Source organism: Anoplolepis gracilipes, chromosome 2 (genome assembly GCF_047496725.1).
Source record: "Anoplolepis gracilipes chromosome 2, ASM4749672v1, whole genome shotgun sequence".
NCBI classification, from domain to species: Eukaryota; Metazoa; Arthropoda; class Insecta; order Hymenoptera; family Formicidae; genus Anoplolepis; species Anoplolepis gracilipes.
The window spans coordinates 12002829-12022276 of record NC_132971.1 but is presented as its reverse complement, the minus strand read 5'-3'; the positions used below and the strand labels follow the sequence as shown (position 1 = coordinate 12022276).

The 19448-nt window shown below is 26.3% G+C and overlaps 1 protein-coding gene across 2 annotated transcripts in view; it reads right to left on the bottom strand.

Annotated features, from left to right (window-relative positions):
• Positions 1-10692: 10692 nt before the first annotated feature.
• The window catches only part of LOC140662763 (uncharacterized), a 237641-nt gene continuing 228885 nt past the window's right edge, over positions 10693-19448 (bottom strand). Inside the window, exons 4-8 of one of the 2 annotated variants that reach the window (XR_012046170.1) lie at positions 18451-18632; positions 15424-15516; positions 14374-14461; positions 14128-14282; positions 10693-11201 (exon numbers count right to left, since the gene is read on the bottom strand). Coding sequence is in view for 1 of the 2 variants with exons in the window: in XM_072886394.1 (XP_072742495.1) it covers positions 14382-14461; positions 15424-15516; positions 18451-18632 (355 nt within the window). In the remaining variant the exon portion in view is untranslated. The remainder of the gene's footprint in view (positions 11202-14127; positions 14283-14373; positions 14462-15423; positions 15517-18450; positions 18633-19448) is intronic. The other variant, XM_072886394.1, reaches the window with a different exon arrangement.

The following is a 19448-nucleotide window of genomic DNA, read 5'->3' as shown; positions in this document are numbered from 1 at the left end:
TTCATGTGTGCTACTTCTTTTGTTTGCTATATTTTTAAAGATAAATACATATTTATAGATAATAATGTTACTCCGTATATATGTATGTATGTTGTATGTATAAAGAGCTGCTCAAATAGACGTTTATGAGCAACCTTACTCGCAGGTTAACTTTACTCGCAAATCTTATTGCGCTGTTTTCTTTCTTTGTTAATTGGCCTAAATTTTATTTCTTTTTATTGCATAAATTTCGCTCATGCTATGTCATAGATTTAACAGTACTAATGTAAATAATTAAATTAATTATGAGTAACACTGTGTGAATAACACCATGTAATTGTAATTATAAGATGCATTTGGTTAGATTGAATTTTTATTATCTTGCATGATAAAATTTTTTTTTATAGTGCACAGATCTGTATAGCTAAATTTAATAATATTATTAGTATCTTATGTGTATTATACTTATTACAATATATTACATATTTACTAAAAGGTAAGTATTTTGTATAGATAGGTTAGACTGGTTAGTAGCCAACTAACTTATTTACGTGATTATTCACTCAATAACTTTTTTAACAGTTTTAATATATTCAAGATATATTTGATAAATATTATTTAGAGTACTTTGGTCTGTGTATTATGTTTGAAATGATGTTTACACTTATATTTCATGTGTGGAACCCCTGAAACCTAATAATAAACCTTGCTTTGCGTGAAAAAAATTGAAAACTCATGTGAGTACTAGTTTACCAAAGTTATTATCGAACATAGTTTCGGATAATAAGATGAACATTTTTAATAACGCGACGCAAAGTTTATTTCATGCCTCGAGTTGGTTTAGTTTTTTTTCGGGGTAGGAATACAGGGAAGAGATGAAGCCTCTCGCCCACGCATTCAATTTATCACATTTAAATAAATAAATCCGTTAAGAGTGTGTTTTATAAATTATATAAAATACATCATAATGTATATTATATTATATGTATATTGTGGAATATATTGTTTAATATAATGTATTTGTCTTCTCTCTTCATAAAAAATGACACAAATTATATTCACGAAATCATTAATTTCATTCTTTCTTACAATCATTCTCATTTTCATTCTCTCGTACAATCATTATTAAATATAAGTTTGGTGCCATTGATATTTTTCTACATAAAATTTGACATCCCGAGGAGAAATGAACTTATGTGATTATAGATTCAAAGTTTCCGACTTGAACAAGAAAGAGCAAGATTTTGATCAAATTTCAATACTTGTCCAATAGATGTTAATGAAAAAAACACAAAGAGTTTGATGTCATTCTAGTGATTAGTTTGTTTCCTTTAAAAATGACAGTTTGTCAACAATGAAGAAATTGGAGTAATCGCGCCGTGATAAAATTTCTTCATTTGAAAGGAAATGCTCTTACGGAAATCAAAGTTGAATTAGATTCAATGGAGATGTTGCTCCTTCATTTACGACTGTGAAAGCCTGAGCTGAAATTTTATCACGGCGCGATACTCTTATTTCTCCATTGTTGAAAAACTGTCACTTTTAAAGGCTGTTAGAAACAAACCAATCGCTAGAATGACATTAAAGTTAACTCTTTGCGTTTCTCTTATTACCATCTATTGGACAAGTATTGAAATTTGATGAAAATCTTGCTCTTGCTTGTCCAGTCGGAACTTTTCAATCTACCCTTGTATATGATTATATATAATTAAATCCAAAATTTGGCGTGATCTGACCATATGTAATATAATTTGTCTTTCCTTCTAACTAACAAACTAGAGAGGTATAGCACTGTTGAACACTTCGTGAGATTCGGTTGTTGTTGGTTTAAGATAGCAAATTATGAATATCACTAACTCCGAATTTTATACCTTTGATCTCCTTTGCGTTATAATTATAATACAATAATTGGTTTGTTGCACCTCTAATTTATTTGCGCCCAAAAGGGCTTGAAAAATCAAGCCAAAACTTTTGCCATGTATTTCTATGTTTAATTTACTTTAGTTTATTAGTTATGCTTAATCTTGAATTGAAGTAACTTCCGCCACGACCATTTTTACGATTATATTGCGCTTCGACTTTGTAATTTTTTGTATGCTCAACTGACTCTTTTATTAAATAACTCGATTTTAATTTATATTATACATATTCGGCTCTTTTACGCCTTGGTTCCGCACTTTTACTATCCTTAATTTGTCCAATTATGTATAATTAAATCTGAAATTTGACGCAATATGATTTGATCATATATAATAATATCGAAATTTGACGCTTGATCTTATCTTTATATAATCATATTTGGCTAGATCTATTTTCATATATAATTAGATTTAAGCAAATGTGATTATATAAAGATAGATGGTCATATAAGATAATATTGCGCCAAATTTTAGATACTATTATATATAATCATATAAAATGACATATGTCATCAGATTTTTTCACATTTAATTATGTATATTTACATATGACCATACTATATCCATTTTTTCTCGGGATATTTTGAATATATTTGGGTATATTATTGTAAATAAAAAGTTGTAATACTTTTCTTTTGATGAATTGAATTTTTTAAAACAATATTACTATTTCTATGGATTTCAAGAAAAAATTCTTACATATATAATTAAAATAAAATATATTAATGCACTATAATCGTTTATAGAGCATTTAATTTTATTTTTTATTATAATAATTTAACGTAACATTAAATAATTTATAATAATTTTTTTAGTTTTAACTTTTTGTAATCTTTACCATTTTATCAATGTTAAAAATTTATAGAATTATAATGTATAAATATGTAAATATGTATATTAATATAACACATATATATATATATATATATATATATATCAAGCTTATATTATATTTCATGTAATAAAGAATCGATGATGTCAGTATGTGCTTAATGCAGACATAATAAGCATTGGATATATTAATCAAGCGTTGCACCAAAATTAAAAAAAAAGGAAAATAGTTTTGGAAAATTTTCTCTTTTAAATGTAAGATTTAAAAATTCAATTTTCTCTTTTAAATATAAAATTAAGGTTACTAAAGTAATAAGAGATTTTACTCTAGTTAAAAAGAAATATATAAATAGATTCTTCAAACATTGTCGATTTCTTTCTAATTTTGGTGCATGATTTTTTTATACGATTAAATAAATATGCGCAGTCTATATTTATTACGTATGATATTAATTACGTATGTACACATGGGATCAGAAATGCCTTAACATATGAATTTACCTAGATGTCAAGGAATATTCTATGCCCGTGCTTCGTCTTTAAATTTTCGCGCATTCTGGCTGTTAGTTATTCGAGAAGTAAAAATATTAATAAACTTACAATTTTTACTAATACTAACAAGGAAAAAATTGTATTTTTTTTCAATTTTGATAAGCGGCAAATAACGTCCGCTTTAACCGATATATGTATAGCAAGTCCGAGGAGTAGCCTAAAAGGGCCTGAAATTAGTTCCTCCACGACTTTCGGCTGACAAATGACTGATGTAACTTGCGTATAAGTCTTTTCACTTATAAATATGCGTTTAGATTATTTGAGTAAATTTATATGCTAAGGCACGTCTAACACTATGTATGTACATACATACATATACACTCGGAGACAACTATCTTGATATATGAATTACATATATATATATATATATATATATATATATATATATATATATATCAAGATATTGCACATATTAGAGCATATACATATAGTCATAGAACTTATAAATATGGATATGCCTTATGGCTATAATCATGGTACCGAGTTGATAGAGCCAGAGAGTAATATCTTTTGTCCTTCTATTTCCATGAAGACTATTGTGCAAACGTGGCACAAGTGGCGGACACAGTGCCTGATGAAAATAATAAATATGAAAAATAATATATATAAAAAAAATAATATTAATATATTTTATATATTTATACATTAATATTACATATGGGTTTATTTCTTGGTAATTTAACAGTAAAAAGAATTTGTTAAGTGTGAGAAATAGAAAACGGAAAAAAATATAAAAAGTCTAAATTTGAATTCAACACAAACGAGTTATTTTATGAGAAATACATATTTTGTATTTAGTTAGTTTTTTATTACATTTTATATCATAAACGTTTATCAATTACTTACGAATGAAAGGAAAAATGCTATTTTTTCTTCGACACACTACACAATTATACACTACACAACTTATATCCTATTACCATTTTTGTTATTTAAATATAAAAGTATAAATTTTTTATATATGCAAATTTAAACTTATATAATTAAATATTTAAATTTAAATTATATGTAAGTATAACAACACTGACATCAATTGACATATGTCAAACAGTCAAACTATCAGTCATTTCTAATATGTCACATCGAGCATGCTTCATACATTTGATTAAAAGATAGAAAATATGTAACATCTGTTGCCTCTTTTTATCCACAGGGAAGGGCGTATCCATGTTATAAGATCTATGTATACAGTGCATTTCTCATATATATGTCTTGATATATGTCTAAATTTATATGTTATTCATATCTCAAAAGTAATAAAAGAATTATAAAAAAATTATGGATTATTTTATGTCACATTTAAAAGTGACATAAAAAAAAAGTGACACTAAAAATTTAACAATTTACATAAAATTATATAAAAATTATTCTAATAAGAAATTTTTACATGTGCTCTTATATAAACATAATATTGTTACAATAAAAAAAACACAATGACAAAATTTTTAATTTTTTTTGTAAAAGTTTTTAAGTATTCAAGATAATTAATGTAAAACTTTTTTATATTAGTTTTTATTACGATTTATAAATTATTTGTAAATATTTAAAATTTCTACTGGAATTTGGAGTTGTACATATCTTTGCCGTGGAAATACTTATATTTCTTTTTCAAATTACATACAAGGCATATTCATGTTTAAAGTTTTATGAAAATTTCAAAATTTTTCACAAATATATTCTTTATCGAAAATAAAAATCAGAAATAATAGTAAATAATATAAGCTATAAAAAATGTATTATTAAGACGAGTGTAAAGATTTTAAATTTTGGAAAATTCCATTGATTTTTTACATATCTTGATAGTATGATCTTTTAAGATTATTTTCCTACTTGTTTTTCTTTAAACTTCGCAAATTTGAGTTCAGGAGAACCAAACATTTAAGACTGTATACGGCTGACAAAGTGCAAATACTAACTTGTTTTTATTTTGCAGTTACTTTCCCTCGTGTCTTTTGTGTCTCTATTGTTCAAATTCGATGTTCTGCAATTGCTACTACAGTGGAAGCTAACCTGGAGATCATTTTATAGCTTTTGAGCTTCGTAAGTATCAATTTTCTGGCAAAAATTTCTTTTTAAACTTTAATTGCGTTTTTCTGGAAACAACAGTTTTTGTAAATTTTATTACGATAATTCAAGAAAGGCTACAGATATTGATTTGATTTTTTTAAAATAAAGGTAATGAATTGTTCTGAAAATAAACCTTTTTACATATAAAGATTTATTTTTTAAAATCGTTTTAACAGCAAATAACTTAAAGTTTTCAAACTTTTTTTTATTTTTGATGTTCTTTCTCAGATTTTAGGATCAGTTTATGAAAGAGATCTTACCAATAAAATGGCACCAAAAAAGTTGAAAAATTTTAACTCATTTAACCGAAATCATGGCAAGAACAAAGCAGTGCGCAAATCTCGACAAATCAAATTTGACTCTCTTAAACTCAATCGTACAGTTGCCTTCAATATCTCTCTTAATTATTAATATTTTTTCAGTTTTTTGGTAATTTTTTAAGTTAATTTTATTTGTTAAGAAAACATTAACAATATGATAAAAAAAAATTTATATATGTTTATTTGTTCGTCCACAAGCAACATTTGAATCTAATTTTCGGCCGTTTAAATCTTTACATCTCTTTTAAATTAAAAATATATTGTTGTTTAACTGTTTTGTGTTTATATCTTACTCATTTTTATATTCGCAAAATATAAATATATTAATATTTTTATCCATAAAGTATAAATATTTAAATATTTTTAATTTAATAGTCTTTTTTTGTAAGGACTATATACAACCATAAGGCATTTCTATCCCTGTGCGTACTTTAGCATGTGTTTTCTCTACATGTTTTCTGTAGGTTTAAATCAAGTTTGCATTTTTGAACTTATGAGACCAAATCATTTCTATTTTTAACTTTTCTTTTAGTTTCATCTTTATTCTAATACTACATACGCAGAACAGATTTTTTTCATTTACATTTAACGATTCTGATATCGACTTAAATTAGTTCAAATCGATTGTTTGTATATAATAAGATAAATGGAAAGTATATTTATCATGTAAAAATTGTACAATGTGTACAATGCAATACCTTGATTAATTAAAATACGTAAAATTGATTTATTTTTGTAATAAAAATATATGATTTGTAAATGTATGATTTTTATAATAAAAATAATTCTATAATATTATATTATACGTGCGCGCGCGCACATATATGCTCATATACACACACAACACACGCACATACACGCACGCACGCACACATGCTCGCTCATATAAATTGCACACGCATGCACCTGCACACGCACACACGCAGTGTTCAATCTATTCTATAAATTTATGGTTGCAATATAATATTTCAATATAATATTTATAATGTTAATTTATTTAGCCTTATGTACTTGAGAACAATGAAAATATTAAGGAAGATATTGCAGTATAAGAGTTTTAGAAAAAATTGACTACAAGATATATATTATATAATCTTAAAAAGAATTTAATAAAAAATTAATTTTGTTTTTCTAAATTTAAATTAATATAAAGTGGACACTTAGATAATCGTGCGAGATAAATATAATTAAGTATCATAATTTCTATAGAGGAAGACAAAATGCGCAGCACACTATTTTATTCTGCAAATGTGTTATTAGAAAAGAAGAGTAGAAACTGTACGAAAGAAAACCTTTATAGGAATATTGTTTAGTCTTAAGAGTTTTTATAATATGGATATTTGACATTTAATTAAGTCTATTAAAAATATCAATTTTTTTCTTAAAATCATATTATTCGTGAAGATTTCAATGAAAAGAATACGATAATTAGAAATATACATGTAGATGTGTATTCTTTACAAATACATTTCAATAAATAAGGTAACAAACCTGTCATGAGTTATTATTATATATAAATATATATTCTATGAATATATGTATTCATATATAATTGTAATTACAACCTGTAACATTTACATATATATATACATATATACGTATATATATATATATATATAATATAACATTTCTACATATTCTTCATAATCTAGGTATTTATTCCTTTCAGTGTATTAAGATATCGATTCCAACAGCGGAGAAATTAGTGCAGGTGGAACATCTAAATACATATGGAGAATATGTATTTAGATGTAGAAAAATATTATGTGCAATAATATATATATATATATATATATATATATATATATGTTACAGATTATAATTACAATATGGCATACAATTATAATGTACAATTATATAATTATATACAATTACATAATCATATATAATTATACATGTATTCTCATGACAGTCTTGTCATCTTGTTTATGTATTTTGAAATGCTCTGGTAAATGATCTTTTCACAAAAAATCAATAAAAAAAAATAAAAAATTACACTTTGTATTATAGAAGCATAAAATTTGGCGCAAGGAATAATTTATTTCTGCTTTATAGTTACCTTTATTGCTATAATTAATTATGGAATTAAGCATGTGGTCCTAGAATATGTTAATTACATCAAAGATGTTGACTTTATCAAAACATATATTTAATATATTCTTATTTATATAATCCATTTGTCACATATTTCGAAATATTTATACCACTTACACTTATTATTAGCAATACAAAAAGTACTTTTTTACAAAAAAGGGGTTTGCCTAGTATCGGATAAAGTATATTTATTTTTTATGACCGTCATTAAGTGACAAATGTCTATAAAATCATTAAATATACACTGGAACTTTGAAATAGACCACACATACACACATGGGGTTTTAGTATACTATAATAAGATTATCTTCTATTCAGTTTAAGACCATAGAAGGTATTGTTTTACTCGACGGTTATTCGCAACACTTGGATGTCTTTTCTATGCTGTAGGAGAAGATATTAGGTCTGGTCTTTTTTTTTCCAATGTGGAAATAAAAAATTAAATTCTAAATTAGTGCAGCCAGTTCAGCTAAAAAAGGACAGACCTATTGAGTACACAACTCTGTGCATTACTACGGCTAGGTCGTTACCTTTTCTCACGTTACTTGGGAGCTTAACGCATAGCTTAGCGCGTGAAGGGATATAATCTTCTTTCGAAGTATTGAGAGGTTCCAGTGTAATTTGTTTTTTAACCACTTTTTTTACAATCTAATACTAATTTTAGTAATTGATGAATATAATTGTGCTTATTGTTGCATTTTTAGTCTAAATTTTGGTCACCTATTGCAGTTTATGAAGCAAATAAATTACAATTTTAGTATATCCAAATTATATACAATTACTATGTACAAATATTATATACAATTAGAGTTTTGTGTTTCTTATTATATAAGCTACATACACACAAAATATACACATTTATATGTGTATACTTATATAGGCGTATACATATATGCGTAATTTATACTTTAACTCATATTTTAATAACAATTATTAACTTTTATCTAAAAAATAAACATTATTATACAAAATTTAAAAGCTATTTGAACAGATTTCCTAAGTATCTGCTAAAAGCTCGTTGTCAGCTAAAAGGAATTGTATTACCGATCAAGTCGAAAGATTGGCAACAGAAACCGAATAAGATTTAACATGACTTGATGTCAGATTAGCGGCGTAAATCAAGTAGAATTTGTTAACATAACTTGACGATAGACAGCAGAAACTGAGCAGGGTTTGTATACGCGCATGAATTCCCCCCCCCCCTCTACTAATTAGCAGATTGACAGCCGAAACCGAAACAAGATCTACCTGCATGCAATATAATAGCAGATTGGCAGCAGAAGCTGAACATGATCTGCCTGTTCTAAGCATTCAAATAAATGTAGATTGTATTAGAAAGTTTTTAATATTTGATTTGATAATTCCTTCACTTACCGCTACGAGAAGTATTTTATTCAAATTTCTGTTATATGAATGGAAATATATATAAAGTCTGTAGACGCGACTAATAATATAAGATTAAATAACTGTTTCTATCAGTTTAATTTCTGATTTTATCTGATACAAATCCAATAAGAGAATTAGGTTATTAAACTGAAATCGGTAGGATAATAAATAATCGTTTTTTTACTGCCTATTTGAAGCAATAGAAGTTTAATTCTCATATAAATTATATCTTGAGTTTTATAAATTAAATTTAATTATTTTTATAATTTATTTTATTATTTAGTTAAAAATTGAACCAAATGTTTTTGTGCTATGTGAGATATAACTACGATGACATATGTTATATACATTTTATATTTATAAGAGGTTACAATTAATCACAATTATTGATTACTCATCCTTATTCACTAATAACCCTTATGAACTTGTATATTCAATTATTGCACTTATAATTTTTGTTTAGTTGTATTCCTGAAGTATTAAAAGCTTCTATATTAATATTTATATTATGATTTATATTACTATTCTATTGAAATAGTTCAAAGCGCTATAAAAAAACCTTTCGTTTTTGCTACCAATTTGCTCTCTGATTGGATGTGTATAAATCCTATTCAATTTCTGCTACCCATTTTCTGTCAAGTCAGCAAGCTTTGCTAGCAAAACACGTTTGATGTGAACAGTGATTGATGCCAATCTATCACAAAGTTGCTAAAATTCTGATTGAATTTACTGGCTATTTATTCTGTTTGCTGGCAGATTGCGCGCAATTTGCTGGTTATATGTGTAATCAATATAGAATATGTCTCATAAACTTCGTAGTCCGTTGTTATATTTAAGATTGTCTTAAGTAAAATCTGAAAATGTGATATGGCTATTTCGTTGGTTGGATAGAATCTTAAAACGACCTAAAATCACATTTAAGTTGATTTTAAATATAATATAAGAACGGACTACGAATATCGCTGCCAAAGTATTATTGTTTACATTCTTTCTCTTTCTCTCCCACTCTCTCTCTCTCTCTTTCTCTCTCTCTCTCTCTCTCTCTCTCTCTCTCTCTCTCTCTCTCTCTCTCTCTCTCTCAAATTAATTATTGTAGCAAATTTTAAAATGTCACACACTCTTTCTTTCTTAATTTTGCTAAATATTTTAAAGTTAAATGAAAATATTTGTTTATACAAATTATATGTACATACACACACATGCACGTACAAATATGTTTATACACACATTTGCGTGCGTGTAAATAATTTCATATTTATATTTTTAATAGTTATTTTTAATTGAATTATATATTCTATGTTTATATTATTTTTAATAACCTGCATAAATAGGTTATTACAAATAATGTAAAATTTTTGAAATTATTATAAAATTTCCATTTATTCATATTAAAAAAATATCATCAAAAAGAATATCAGAAAAAAACATAACACTCTTTTTTTTCAATTCATATGTGTATAAAGAAAAATTAAACAATTTATAGAGTAATTAAAAAAACACATGTTTACAATACATACAAACAAGCACGTACATGTATTAAAAATGACGCCAAATATAACTTTATTTTTCATTTAATGTACGGGCTTTAATTCAAAATTATATTTATTGTTAATTAAAAAGATAAGAAACTTTAAGAATCAAAACCTAATCAAAATGGTATGCATTTTATTATAATAAAATTTTGATAAAAAAAAATGAAAAGAAAAATAATAAATAATAATTTTATAAAATTTATACAAACGTTTATAATTATTTTATCATTTGTTACTAACAATTTATTAATTACTTTCACTATGGCCGAATATTAATAATTATAAGATATAGTTACAATTTATAACTTTAATATTCTCTTATAAATGAAGGATGAAGATGAGATATTATATAAATTTTTTATCCACTCTAATGATTGCAAAAATGCTTTTGTGTATATACATATACAAATATATGTGTGTATGTGTATGTTCATAATTCGATAAAATGTTTATTGTAGAGTCCAGATGATTTTCTTCATAGCTGCCGCATTTGCATCTTGTTCAAGCTACTGATATAAAACCTGAAATTTTATTAACAAATTAAGAAATGTTTTATAATATGCTTTGCATAAAATAATTGATTTTAATTAATTCTTCGAAGCTATTATATTAGAATTATATTATTAAGATAATTAAGATAATTTTTTGTGATTTCAGAGATTTTTTTGGCGAAATTGATTAGAATAATGTAATTGTTGCAATATGGATATACAAAACATCCACAACCATTTAACAATACTTTAATAATATGTTCTAGAGGTAATTATAAGTAATAATTCTAATACGACAATATAAAAAAAATATTAAAATATTTATAAATAATGTATATAATTAAAGCTCAAAACGTTCTTTTACATTTTTTACGTTGATCTCTATTTAGAGTCGATGTGTTAATGTCTGAAAACTCATTAAAAATAACTAACAGTTAAAAACTCCATATTCTTAATAAAATAAATTCTTCCCTTTTATAAATATTGGATTATACAAATAAACACGCGATTGATATCTTAAACCATTTTTTCTTATTTATATATAATCTTTTAATCTTCTTATTATATGTATGTAACTTTAACCTCTTCACGGATTTATTGAAATTGGAAAAAAATTATTTACTGTTTAACTCGCTGTCAGTCCTGTAGGGCAAATGAACACCTTCAAATTTTCAAAAGTCAAAATTTTTCTAATTACAACATAGCGCTGTAGTACTGATTACGCGCATTGCCTCAGTCGCGGTAATTGATTCTATGTGATCGACGATGTCGCAAAAAGTAGCGCGACCGATGGCGGATTAGGCCCCCCCATTATATTGCATATTGCACCTGCGTTTCGAGGTAAGTAAATTACGCTCTTCCTTTGATTCATTTTTTTTAGAGTCTGGATATATATATATATATATATATATATATATATCCAGACTCTAAAAAAAATGAATAATGTATATAATTAATGTATATAATTAAATATATATATATATATATATATATATATATATGGTATATTCCTGAACTCAGTGCCAAAATTGATACAGCGGTTTTAGCACATAAAAACAAATCGAAAATATCTAATGAACATATATGTATATTCGAATCCGAATGATTTCGAAATTACAAGGTATATATGTTGTTTTTATAAGAAAACGTGAATTGAAGTAAATGTTGTATAATATTTTTTTTCTGTTTATCGTTTTACAAAAGATGCTTCAAAATTCTTTCGTCGATTTCAGGTTTAGAACAACTATGGCAACTGACACTACTGCCGATATCATCCGCGAAACTCCAAATGTTTTTCAAAAAGTTTGAAATGAGTTATTAATTATCCTAAAAAGTACGTCAAAGTCGACGTATATATATATACTTTTTTTATTTTGTTGTGCTATGTATATAAAGATAAATACAGTTTCTCGTTCTCTTTTCGGAATTTTGGTTTACTATTCGTCATTATATTGTGGCATGATATGTATTTTATTTTCTATGTGTCGTAATATCTTCGTTGTAAAATAAGACAGAATGTGGTGCAATAATAACTATATAAACTATGCTTAATATTGAAATTTTTATTGTCATTCTACCTTCGAATCTTAATTTACATAAGTCTTTATTTTTGTTTCCAATATGTTACTTAAACAACGATTGTTAAAAAATCTTCTGGCAATTATGTCAAAGTTAAGATTTTTAATGAAAGTATGCTGCAGTAAATATTAACATTCAGCTTAAAGGATTCAGCTTTAATGATCTTTTTATACATTTGTTGTTAAAACCATAATCCTGAGTAACATCAAAAAGGTTTTAACCATCGCTATTTATTAAAAAATAATTAATAATTAAAGAAACAAATATTAAATGCGATTATCTAAATTTCTTCGAATTTTATATTAGTTATATACTTAATTATTTAAATCAATGCGTAGATGGAGAGAAGCTCTGCCCTCTCTCCTATGTTCTAATCCTAAAAAAATTCTAACTTAACTCAAACCTAATTTTTATTCAAGAACAGAAATTAACAATAAAAAGGCAAATGTAGAATTGTACCATCTTGCTTGCGTGAAAAGTTTAAAAATTATGTGAAATCGAGTAATAATAGACTTCATTTCGCATTGCAAGCAGGTGTGGTGTCTGAATGGTGTCGGAATGGATCTTGCTTCTTGTGAAAAGTTGAAAACCTACAGGAAACCATATTTGTTATTGTGCTTTTATTATTGCACGGTTCTATGGGTTTTCAATTTTTCATAAAAAGCGAGATCCACTCCACACGACTCTTATTTTCAATGCAAAACAAGATCTATCATTGCTCGGTTCCATATGGATTTTCAACTTTGCAAAGCAAAATCCATTCCACAATATTCAACCTCTGTTTTCAGTGCGAAACAAGGTCTTAAATATACAACTAATTTAAAATTCATACTCGGAAAAATTCAAATTATTACATTTAATACTTGTTCTTATTATACAATTGTTAATAACTTTATAATAAATAATTAGCGACAGCTAAAACCTTTTGGATGTTATTCAGCGACAATATATGTCAAAGTCATTAAGGCCATTAATTACTTCAAAAAAGATATTTTCTTTCTTTTTTTTACGTAATAAATTACTTCCTCTATATACTAGACTTATATGAATTAATTCCTTTTTAGAGTTTGCTGATTAAAGCAATTCTGAAATTAAATGTATGTATAGCTACAGGTCCTATTATCATTCATCAACATGATTAGTCAACTTTGATCCAGAAACTGTACTAATTTTTATGTTTTCTTTTCGTTTTTTTTATTTCTAAATTTTTTAGCTTAATCTGCAAAATACGAGTAAAAGTATTGTATAAGTAGTAGAATATACACTATAAGTATTGCATAACGGTTGTAGAATACTGTATATATACAGAGCTTAATTTATTATAATAAAAATACAATATACAAAATATATATTATAGTGGAATCACGAAATAGCGTACCTTGAAAGAGCACACAATATCTATGCGTGATAGACCACTCTTTAATAGCGTAAGTGAGAGTAACGACCTAATCGCGTTGCATAGATTTGTGAGCGCAATGTCCTTTCCCTTGGGGTACTTGAAAAGATGTGCAAGTCTCACGCCGTCACAAAGCCCTGAATTTAACGAAAATGGAAGTAACATTGTTATAGCGTATCAAAGTCTCGTACTGTGCGCTATTTCGAGATTCCACTGTATTAAACTTACCTATTGAGTTACTGATGAAATGCATTTAAAATTGCTAATTGTGTAAATAATAATGGAAGATTAATTGACACGTAGCCAGCAGAGTTATCTGAAATTAGATAAAATCATTTATTAGAATTCAATTTATAATAAGTGCTTCAATACAGAAATACGCTTTACCTATATATATGTATATGTATAGGTTTTTAATTATACAATATTATAGTAATTTTTAATTATGTTATATTTGAAAGTAAGCATAAAGTTTAAAATAAAAAGAAAAAAATATTATATAAATATTATATAATAGCTTATTCAAGCCTTATTTTCCGATTATAGTAATTAAAGAAAATAACCTCCTTATTATAACGCATATTTTAAAAGTAACTTATATTAAAAATCAGATGTCGTTTAAATAATTTCAAATTTGTAGTGATTTTCTTTGATGGTTCATGAATTGTTATTCGTTTATTTCAAATTTTAAGTATTTTGAAAACAAAAATCTAAGATTTAAATCAGAACACCACTTTGATTCAAGTAGGCTAATTTTTGGATATTTTGGATTTTTAATAATAATGTATTGATTATATTATTATCAAAATATCATTATAAATATATTAATTTTAATTTTAATATATTTTTGATATAATTAATAATATAGCTTTTTTTTTAAATTATAATTAATTAAAAAATATATGATTTTGTTAAAATAGTAAAACTTGTAAAAGTAATTTTGAATCTTGTAGATAGGTATTGTAAAATTTGAATATAACTGTTCTAGATTTGATTATTTTTAGATTTGATTACGCAAATACAATATATAAAATATTATTTCTCATAAATATTAACCAAGTCCAAAAATACTTATATCATACTTTTTAAGAATGTATTGAAATTTATTGCATCCTTGAAAATTATATAATGTTATATATTTATAATGTTATATATTTATAATGTTATATATTTATAATGTTATATATTATTGTAATATATTTAAAAATGTATACTATTTAAAAAGGTAATGTTATAATATATTTAAAAATGTATACTATTTAAAAACTTTTCTCTTACTATCATTAGTATCAGATTCTGATTTGTCTAAGGCCTGGATCTCCATTTTACGATGTAACTTCGTTGTAGTAGTTGATGTAGTAGTAAACGTTCCTGCATAACAAATACATTATATCCATTAATTTAATGCAAATTTATTAATAAAGTCATAAATGTCTCAGCAAATTACAAATTACAAATTATAAAATTTAACAACTAAGAAATTAGCCTCTCATATAAAACACAAATTGGACTTCCGATAAGCGTGGAGAATAGTGAGGAGATAAGTGTTTGCGCGAGTTTGAGAAAAAGAGAAGAAGAGAGAATGAGTTATAGATGTGTTAGAAAAGGATTGAAAGAGTGAGAAAGAAGTGGAGTAAATGCGTGGAGGCAGAGATGGTGTGCAAAAAATGAGTTGAGTGACAAGAAAAGTGACGGTTGAAGATGTTAGAGAGAAAAAGAAGGAAAGGGTGAGTGGATGAACGTGTGTAGAGTTCTTATAATATGAGTCTGGACACCGTGGCTGTAGCCACTGAGTGCGCATGCACGAAGCGCCATGTTTGGGTTGAAACCTTTGCTTGTATCATTTGCTTGTATGATCTTTGCTTGCATTGTCACACTGTTACTGAAAACTGACGTTACCTAACGGAAGCTCAACCCAGACATGGCGAAGCCAATCAAATCTCAGACATACGGTGTCCAGACTCTTATTATAAGGACTCGAAGCGTGTGTAGGGAGTCGTGACATCTGGAGAAAAAAGTGACAGAAAGTAATTTAGATGGCAAGTTTAAAAAAGGAATAGTTATAAAATGTTATACGGGGAGATTAATAGAGAAATAAATAAGCTAGTGATAAAAAGAAAGTCGAGAAAGAGTGGCACTTTAGAATTGATAGAGCACAAGGAAAAGGAAAAAAAAGAGAAGGAAATATTGAATAAAATGAGAAGAGAAAAGATAAAGTTTCAGAGGAGCAAGAAAACACAGAAATTGCTAGTTGGGAAGAGTGAAAAAGTTGGAAAAAATGCTGAAAGAAATGATGATGAAAAACACATATATTTGACAGACTGGAAGATAGTTTAGGAAGATGAGAAAAGAATTAGAAATAGAATAAAGAAGAAGTGCCTGTTTGACCACGTTAATATTGATTATTTCAATTGACCACATTGAGATTGTCACGTTGTGATTGACCACGTTAATATGATGAAAATAGATGAAAGAGGAAATAAGGATAAAAGAGAAAGAAAGAATAAAGTAAATGGGAAAAAAGATGGAAAACGAGTTGGAAGAAAGGACGGAAGGAAAGGAATGTAGAGACAAAAAGATTACAGGTGAAAAAAGAGATAATAAGATTTGGGACTTAAGGAATATGAGGGAAATTAGAGTTAAGGGGTAAAAATAGAAAAAGTTAAGCAAATAAAGAAAAGGAAGAAGGAATGGAGAAAATAATGATAATTGAGTAGGAAAATAAGGAAGGTTAAAAAATGATAAAAGGAAAAGAAAAAGTTGAAAGAGAGAATGATAAAAATAACAGAGAACTTAGCAAAGAGAAAAGAAGATTGAAATTGAAAATAAGGAAAATAAGAAAAGTAAAGAAGGAAAATGGAAATAAAATATGAATCAAAGATAATAAAATTGTAGTAAATGTAGAATAATAATTAGATAAGAGATAAGATAAAAGAAAAGAGATATTGAGAAATAAAAGAGAAAAAAAAGAAAGGAAATAGAGAAACAAGAGATATAGGTAAAGAGGGAAAAAGATGGAAGGGCAGAGAGTGGAGGATAGAGGAAAGCGTAGAGAAGGGAAGAGATATTGTGGATTCAGAATTAGAAAAGAGGGAAAACGTACAGAAGAGAATGGGATACAAGAGCCAAGAAAGATAACAGAAAAAGATTGTTATAAGATTGCATTTTAAATGTAATGAGGCTACAAATTAAAAGGAGAGGAAAGATTTTTTGTGGATGAAAGACATAATAGTAATAAACGAAATATGGTTAGATGGAAAAAGTTAAGAAAGGATAAAAGATTTTTTATCGAGAAGATACAGATAAGAAGTGCGGCAAAAAAAAATAGGAAAGAAAGGGCAATGGAAGGAATCTTAGTAGGAATTAGGATTAGAATTAAGATATAGAAAGAGATAAACGGGTTGGAGAGAATAGTGGAAATGGTGGTAAGATCACGAGAGAGGAAAGCGGTGAATAACAGGAATATATGTAAGAGAAAATTTAGATAGAAAGTTGAAAAGGATAAGAGAATGAATGAAGAGGAAAGAAAAGATTATTAAAATATTAAGTAGTTGAAAGAGATTTTAATGTGAGGGCAGGAGAAGACTGGGATTTCTCGAAAGTAGTGCAACCGTTAATTTCTCGAAAGATAGAAAGACAATATGATTATAGAATTATAAATAAATACGTGATAATGCAGGATTATTATACCCTGCTTATTTTAATTTGTTTATGTTTATATTCCTGCCTTTTTGCTATGAGTTAGTCATCAGAAACTTACAAGTAAAATAATTACACCTGTTACAATATATCAACATGATTTTCTCCAAAACTAAGCAAAAATGAGAAAATTTCGAAAACTCTTTTCTTATATTATAGTTTATTGATCTCTCAAATGTTCCCGAAGTTTTGATATTTAATTTTGAAACACAATATACGTATTTAATTATATAAATGTTAAATGCGTTTATATCTATACAAGAGGTTTCGTAAAAGTTGGGCTGGCTATATATGTATATGTTTTTCTCATCAAAACAAACGATGTTCCTATAAAACACGTTCGTAAAACGCTTTGTTAGAAAATATTTTTTACTATTTTATTTTAAAATTAAAAAAAAATATATCAGATATAATAATATGTTAATATTGAAATTTATTTTTTTTATATTAACTTGACATTATCTTTTTAATGAAGCATTTTAGGAACATGTTTTACAGGAATATTTGTTTGTCATGATGAGAAAAACATGACTACATATAGCCCAACCTTTACGAAACATTTTGTATACGCGCTTATTTATGAACATATACACATTTATTACTAACCAGTATAATACACAGTTTTGCGAGACACATTGTACGCTGCCTTCGGTATGCTGAGTAAACATTTGACAATTGTTGCTTCCAGTAAATCTTCATCCAATAAGGCAACGTCTGAGAAAATATTATACAGTCCATCCTCACGCAGCCTTATGATGGGACTCCCAATTTGCTTCTCTGGAATATCTCTGGAATGACGCGAAGACAATAATAAACAATTAGTTAAGACAATACTTAAATCAATTAAATTTTAAGAAAACATATCTTTTGACATATATTTCTTAAATTATTAAAAATAAATGTTTCTTGATTACACAACAAATATATTTACAATTATAAACAATAATCTTTTTCTGAAACTAATTATACATATATTTATAATACATACGCATATATGTATGTATATGTATATACACGTGTATTTTAACAGTATATTTTTTTAACCATATATAGTTAAAAAGAGTACTTTTTTTCAATGAATAATTATTGAGATAAAGTAAATTACAGATTGAAGAATTAATGTGTAGTCAACAGTGCACACAATTAATAATAAAAATATGAAATTCAAAAAGTATGGGGCTAACTTCATACAAATGAAGAACTTGACAAATAATGCTTCGGGTGAGCATTTGTGCTAAACACATACATTTAATGTTTTTACACGCTGATTTTCTTTTCATTAGCAAAAATAAGCAATCTTTCATATTACTATAATAAAGTCACATATCCGGGTGTTCATTTAAAAATTTTTTACCCCGTTTATTTTATGAATAACTAATTTTATTGCAAAATGTTTCGTATAAAAGTTTCGTGATTTGGAAAGGGACATAAGGTGCTCTTAATATTTTTATGTACCGCTATACGCGCTCTATCCGCTTCATGACATTGGTTTTTTATAGTGATACTTTTTTTGCAAGCTTACAAAGACAACCATGAATTCAAAATAAATAATTTATATATTGTAATTTTCATATTACATATTTATATATATATATATATATAAT